Raw genomic sequence first — 7,246 nt, 5'->3', positions numbered from 1 at the left:
AATCTGCTTAATAAAAGCAAAGTTCTACTAAACATGCTGTAAATCTGCTACAGTAGCTACTTATGTTTCATTGCAATTTCTAAGAAAAAGTAAATAGTGGAATATAATTAACAGATGATGCAGTTTTTTATCCCTTAACTGCAGTTCAAACAAAGCTTTGTTGGTAGCTATTTATTTTCTTACTAAGCTCTGTAACTGTTTTTTCTGTAATGTTCTGCTTTAACGACATTGCTAAAAATACTAGAGAAAGCACTAAAACATCTAAAGGGAAATGTAACTCATGACAAAATATTACTCTGAAGCAGAAGCAGAAATTGACCTATTTTGTTAGGTAAGTAACTTAATATTTACTTCAAGAGGTAATGTAGATGTTTGTAAAATGCATGTTTTGAATGGATGTAGTCGGAAGATAAAGCAACCTAAAAAAAAAAAACAATTTAAAAGTAGAGCTGCACACTATACTGAATCAAAATGATCATTGGAACATCAGTGTTTGTAATATGATGTAATGTATTTAATATAAGATAAGAAAAGTGTGCCTTGATCACAATTGACATCTATATAGCAATTAAAAACAGTTATATCGCAATTATTTTTTTAGCAAAATTGAATAGTGCATAATAATAAATCACGTTCCTTTACAGGAAAAATGTGTTACTACTATTGCTTCACAAATAATAATGAATATTAATCCATATATAAGACCGAGTTATTCTGTCTATTTACGTAAAATAAAAACTACACTTAGCTGTTCCATGCCTTTTTCACAGCATTCTGGTTCTTTTCTGCTTCTGTATTTGTTGTAAAGTTATTAGGAATCTGAAAAACTGCTTTGCTGTTTGGTAGTGGTGTCTAAGCCTGCAGGAGACCGCTCGTCTCATAAATAATTCACATCTCCAAGCCACAACTTTAGTTTTGTTTTGTTTTTGTTTTATAAACAAAAATGTGCTCTCTTTTGGTCATCGTGGAAAGCTAACCGATGACTTGCATAATCCGACAAAAACATCGGATTTGCCAAAAAGGTCGAAGACATGAGAAATGGCTCAGTGCTGCAGAAGAGAGGGTGCAACACTCAGTAGGCTGTTGTAATCAGAGAACTATGCATTGACAATTACAAGAAGTTTAAACCAAAAAAATTATATCAAATTTTACTGCCTTTAAAACTGCCATCATGCCTGGACTCAAAAGGTGAGTATTAGAAAATAAACAAACCTTATTTTTTATGCTTATGTACTGTTTTTGTCTGTTTTCTTTCAAGACGTTTTCACAGTCAAAAATAATAAACTCTATTTCTGTGTGACAGTTTCAGTGGTGGATTCTTTAATGTATACTAATGTGGAAAATAAATGCACAAAGCCATGTGGAAGATTACATGGCTGCATATGTTGTCCCTGTTATCTTTGTCCCGGTTCTACATGCAAACCTCTCACACACACACGCCTACACACCCCCACTGGTAAAGACACTCTGGCAAACACTGTTTACAGATATGCGGATTGGGTTTAAGAGCGGAACGCTGAGCATTTCAATCTAAACAGTAAACACTCCTAATTGGATTGTGTGCTTTGATGTGAATCCTCTGAGGACTGTATATTAATAGGCCTAATTGATTCTGATACATATTTGCACAAGTTTAGGAAATTAACCCAAAACAAATGTGAGTTTTTTTGGGGGGGGGGTTTCATGGAGCTCATTGCAAAGCATTAAATTGCACCTTTTAGTTGAAAGACGCTGGAATGGAAACAGTGTTGTGTCAGAGTTCACTTGGCAGTCCAGTGAGCGCACTCTGTTGGTGTCAACCTCTGGTGGAGATAATTCATGGGTCTCCTGATCATCACAAATGAGGCCCAGAGGTGATGATGGGAGGCAGCTGATGGGACTGGGGTCAAGAGGTGGAGCACTGATAGTTTGTTGCTGACCCTGTTTACCGTCACCAGCCTCCAGAGGCAGTGTGTCAAGCAATTCAACCTCATCCACATGAGGTAAATGTCTATTTTAGTGTTCCTGGAACAAACACAAAGCCGATGCAGTCACCTCGCTGATGGACGTGTCAGCACCTCTACTATGCGTGCAGTACTGTCTGAATGAGTGGATGTGTTTTACTCAATCCTGGGAACTCCACTGAGACTGACAAGTCAAACTGCAAAGTTCAAGAGAAGTCTAGTCTCTTAACAACAGGCAGACGGTCTTCTAGGTGAAAGGAAAGGTTACATCTGATGGCTGGTTGAAGGATTCTTACTGTTTCTGGCATTGTGCTCCTTTAGCTTCAGCAAATATCAAATACAAAGACATTGGTGTTCATAAATCAAATCAAATCTGTCTCTTGACATCAATAAATTTTATCTGAAATATAAATGACTTTATTTTAGTTATGTAGAGTTTTATAGCTTATTGTGAGCTGAAAGGGAAGATTAAAATGAGGGAAGAAAATTTAAGGTTTCTGTGATCTGCAAGCATTTACATCAAAATCCACTCAGGATAAGTATAAAGTGCCCTTTTTAGGTCTGACGCATGCTGTTGTCTTCAGTTCAGGGAACTGGCTGCATCCCCAAAGATGCGTGGGTTCATTATAACTGTCTCTTTGGCTAAGGGACACTTCTGGACAACAAAAGACAGCACTGGTTCTATTGTCCCCCAGAATTCACTTTAGCAGAAAACAGCAAAATTGAAAAGCTGACCTTTTTTTTTCCTATTTCTGTAGCAATTTATTCTACAACCTTTGTATATCGGGATTGTACAAGATGCTGGGTTTTCTTTACAACTTAAAACTACAGTCCATTTTTTCTGCCACAAAACAAATATAGAAGAAAATGGACAAATAAAAATAAAGATATATCTAATTCTGTAAACTTCTAATGTATGGAGCCCCCTAGAAGACATGGGGGAAATGTTTTATTTTGTGTTACCTCGCAAAAGCATTGTTTTCCCACCCAATACTTTCCCAAACATTCCCTTGCAACAGTTCTTGTGTTCCTTCGTAATAATTGATACTAGTCAGTTTGTGTGGCATCTTGAATACCGAAGTCTTTCTGTTACAATACAAGGTTTTCGTAAGGCTTTTGTTTTCTCGTTTGTGAGATAACTCATATTATATATATATATATTTTAAGGATAGAAACACACCACAAACTTATGTGCAAAATTCCAGAAGCAAAACAAGTCAAAAATGCTTTTTCCATTCATACTCTAAAACATAAACATGACAGAAACCATTTGTAAGAAGGAAAGAAATAAAAAAAAATAACTTCCAGACTAATTGGACTATTTTTTAGTTACCAGTTTTCTCCGCCAAAGAGTTAAGAATGTATAAATATACTGTATGTCCACTGAGGCTCTTTAAAGTTGCACATATGTACATTTTTAAATTAACATTTGTTATCACTGCGTCTATTTACAAAATAGAATAGGGTGTATTTTTTAATTTATTGGGACTAAATGCAAAACTTTTGCAAGATAACACAAAAGAAAAAAAAATCCCCCGTGTCCTAGAGGGCTCCATACTAATGTATATGGCATATGTAAAAGAAATATGCATGGCTTGATATTGCACCTCTTCGTTGACTTGTTCTGTTGAAATTATTTACTTAAAAAGTATGCAATAATTTAGCAAAATCATAATGTGGCTGTTTCAGGTGAGTAGGAGAAGAAAGAGTCTTTTTAATTGAAAAGTCAAAATTCAAAGATTGGTTCAGAGGGACTCTGTGTTAGGAAAATCACAAAACTTCCTTAGCCGCTCACATCTTTGAACATTGCCACCAATTTGGAATCCATTATATGCTAAAGGACACTTTAAATAAAACCCAGAACTATTAATTACCCAAGTATGGGATCATGCTAAAGGTGAATGTGCAATTATAGAATTGAATCAAGGCCCTGTTGGGCTTGTCATTCCTGACAGAAATAATTTGGCTGAATATTAAAAGCTTAACAGTCTCAGCATCTTCATTGTTAGTATTTAGGAGCTGCAGAGATCCAAGCTTTGCTTGTTTATCTCCCAAGTAAGACCGAGAACTGCACTTATTTAAAAGATGTCTGTGAAAAACAAAGTTAAAATAGTACTGATGTATGTATGCTGTGTTGTTGTTTGAACCATGAAATGAAAGAGGTCAAACTTAATGAGATCATTTTATGTTATTACAGTTATGGTAATCATGCAGAAAGTGTCACTTTCATTTTTGGGGGGGTTAGAAAGTTTAATAAGTTACCTGCTTTTGCAGTGTAAAGATCTGATTAGATGTTTCATGGTCACAGAATCATATATACATTCAACATTAAAGATTTATTTTTCTAACTAAAATATGAAAACTGTTGTTGCACTGTGTGGAAGGTTACCAGAATGAATAAATATTAAACTTTAATGTTTGTTTTTGACCATATTACTGACACTTTATTCAAAATGACATTGTTTTTATCTAATTTCCTGTGATGAAGCAGTTTTCTCTTGTCTGACTGGTTAGCTTCAGGTTGCCATGATTAGCAGCTGTCTATAATTATCAAATCAAGCCCAGGTTTGGGTTTTAGTCTTCTGATCGGCTGCAATAACAGCTCAAGAGTGAAGAGTGAGTCAGCAAAACTCTGCTGTCACAGAGATTACTATGACAGTCCAGAAATGTGTGCTCCTCTGGTGGCTTCTCAGGTATGATTTGCTTTAATTTGAAACAATCATAGCTTCTTACAGCTGTGCTTTTTACCTTCAACACTTTGTTTTAGTTATTTATTTTTGTCATTTCCAGCACTGCTGTACTTCACTCTGTATCAGCCGGAGGTGCATATTGTGCTAAAACAGCGAGAGGTATGTAATTTGCTTTAATTGCTGTCACTGATTACTAATAATTACCAATTAGTGGGCATATTTGACATTTTAAAATAATGACACAGCTAACAGAATAAGTAATGTTGCCACATGCTTGCTCAGGATGAGGGAATTCTATAAAATAAATGACAAAATGCAGTTGGCTTACCTTACTTGGACAACTTTCTACTAATCAGCATAATTAATCTGGATATATTGTGTACATTAAAATTGGCTGTGATTTATTTTATTTGAATCACAACATACAGATCCACATCAATAGATTAGAAAATAACAATTTAGTTTAGAGTAATTCAACTCAAGCTGATATTTTACACTAATTATCATTACACACGGCAACTTAAATTATTTGTTCATTTTGTTTGTCTTGAAGTAAATTGAAACCTAAAATGCACTTCTGAGAATTAATGTTACAGAATATTCTTTAAAAAATCAAACTGATGCAGATATGTTGGCTTGCTGAAACGTGTGCCCTTGTACTGTAAAATAATGCACTTAATTGGTTAGAGCTCCTCTTGAATTAATGACTGCTTCAAGGCAGTGTGGCTTTTAGGTGATCAGCCTTTTCCTCTGCTGAGGTGCTAAAGTCCAGCTTGCTTTATTGGCAGTCTTCAGCTCAAGACCTCATAGTTCGTCTATGGGGTCTCAGGTTAGGCAAGTTGGAAGGTGAGTCAAGCACAGTAGTACCCTAATATACTTTTGACCCAAACCTTTTTCTCTTACCTAGGTAAATCACTTCTGACAGTATCCCCGCTAAAGAATAGCAGAAGACAAGGAATGCAATAGTTGTGAACATTAAAAAATCCAGCCACTGTCCAGGCCTTAGGGATCTCTCAAATTTTTGAATAGACTGTCACGACGCTCTCCATGCAGTAGTTATCCACATTATCTGTGACACTTTTTTTTTTTACCCCCTGTCAAAATGTGTCCTTCCACTCTTAACTTTATTACTACTGGAAATGGCAACCTGAAAATCCAGCTTGCTTAGCAAAGACCTTTTGTGGATTGCCCTCGCCATGCAGAATCAGTGACTGCATGCTTGATAATTGTCAAAGCAGCAATCTGTCCCCATGACTGTGGAGGTTATAAAAATTCAGTTTCTTTTTTTTTATATACAGTATGAAAGTTTTCTGAAAAGTAACATTTTGGATTTTCATTAGCAATAAGCCATTATCATACATTACTCTTTGTATGATGAAACTGAGTTCTGCTTTTTATAGAATTATTTAAATTAATGTTGTTCCATTTCATTGAGTTACAACTGTATGATAGTGGAGTGAATTAGTTTTGGTTTGACTGTCAACTAAATGGTCTGGTCCGTCTCGTCTTTTATGTCTTTAAGATTAACTTGGCCTGTATTGACTTTGTGCTCTTCCAGCTCGTGCAGCTGCCTTGGGTTTGAAGTATCCTGGAGTCCATGGAGCCCCTGATTTTTCCTCACCAGCTGTTCATTTGTTGCCTCCTTTAACTTTTAGTTTTGATCACCTGCCTCCAACTGAATCTAATATGAACTCTTATGAAGATGATCATAAGAAAGCCCCCTCTGATAACCCTCGGTATATAGGAACTCACGCCAGGGACTCTGGTAGGTTTCCGTTTAGCCATGGTCCATTCCCACAAGCCTTAAGGGGACAGATGGCTGACCAAATATTCGGCGTTCCTCAAGGTCTGTTGGACAGAAAGCCTGAGTCCAGTTTGGAGGAGGTCAACCATGTTGCCCTACCAACACTCGCCAAAGCCTCCAGCCGTCCTGACCCAATGAATCTGCACCCTCAAGGTCACAGAAAGCCGTTTCTGTTCAGACGCAGCAAAAACAACCCTGCCGGTGACGAGTTTGCCCCAAATAGACGTGGCATGCCTTTGACTGGACATGCCCCGCTGCTAACCTGGGGTCATGCCGCTTACCAAAGTGGAATTAACCCTAAAGTTCCCCTTTTGCATTCTGCTCGCTTCCTCCAGAGACAGCGTGGCTGGGCTCCAGTGCGTGGCTTTTGGAAAGTGGTCAAGCACCCTGACCATCTTGCTAAGAATCTACACGGGAGAGTTGGTGTGAGGCCTCCTATTCAAGGTAGAGCCATCTTACAAGGCTTGGGAAAAACAAAGTAAGGTGCTCTTGAAATGAGTGTGAAGGAAAGGGCCTGACGTATAGCACAGCTGTCTTGTCAGATAGTGTCACTGTGACATGAGTTAACAGGCATTTTAAGGGCTGTATGTGTGGGTGGTGGGTTAACATAACTTCTTCTGCAAGTGTTTAGGCACTACTGCAACTTTATGTGCAGCCTTATATCTGTACAAGTTCATGTTCTGTTGCTTTCTCATCTGTAACTCCAAAACAAGTCATATCACACCTTCTCTTGAATATAAAATTGTTCCAAATTGTCAATGCTTCTCTTATTTATTTATTTTTTCTCATTATAAATGAGTCAATGAAGT

General features: G+C 37.0%; 1 protein-coding gene across 2 annotated transcripts; it reads left to right on the top strand.

Moving 5' to 3' along the window:
* Positions 1-4,526: 4,526 nt before the first annotated feature.
* On the top strand, positions 4,527-7,182 carry LOC102228688. Of its 2 annotated transcripts, none has more exons than XM_023331425.1 (3): positions 4,527-4,636; positions 4,711-4,792; positions 6,192-7,182. In XM_023331425.1, the coding sequence occupies exons 1-3, from the start codon at positions 4,610-4,612 to the stop codon at positions 6,917-6,919; spliced, it is 837 nt and encodes a 278-aa protein (XP_023187193.1). In that variant the 5' UTR covers positions 4,527-4,609; the 3' UTR covers positions 6,920-7,182. The 2 variants fall into 2 exon arrangements, with proteins under 2 accessions (XP_023187193.1, XP_005796006.1); XM_005795949.2 differs by having other exon boundaries at positions 4,547-4,636; positions 4,734-4,792.
* Positions 7,183-7,246: the final 64 nt, after the last annotated feature.

This window comes from Xiphophorus maculatus, chromosome 3, assembly GCF_002775205.1.
Source record: "Xiphophorus maculatus strain JP 163 A chromosome 3, X_maculatus-5.0-male, whole genome shotgun sequence".
Taxonomy (NCBI): Eukaryota; Metazoa; Chordata; class Actinopteri; order Cyprinodontiformes; family Poeciliidae; genus Xiphophorus; species Xiphophorus maculatus.
Note: the sequence above shows the minus strand (reverse complement) of the source record. Positions and strands in the feature narration are given on the sequence as shown.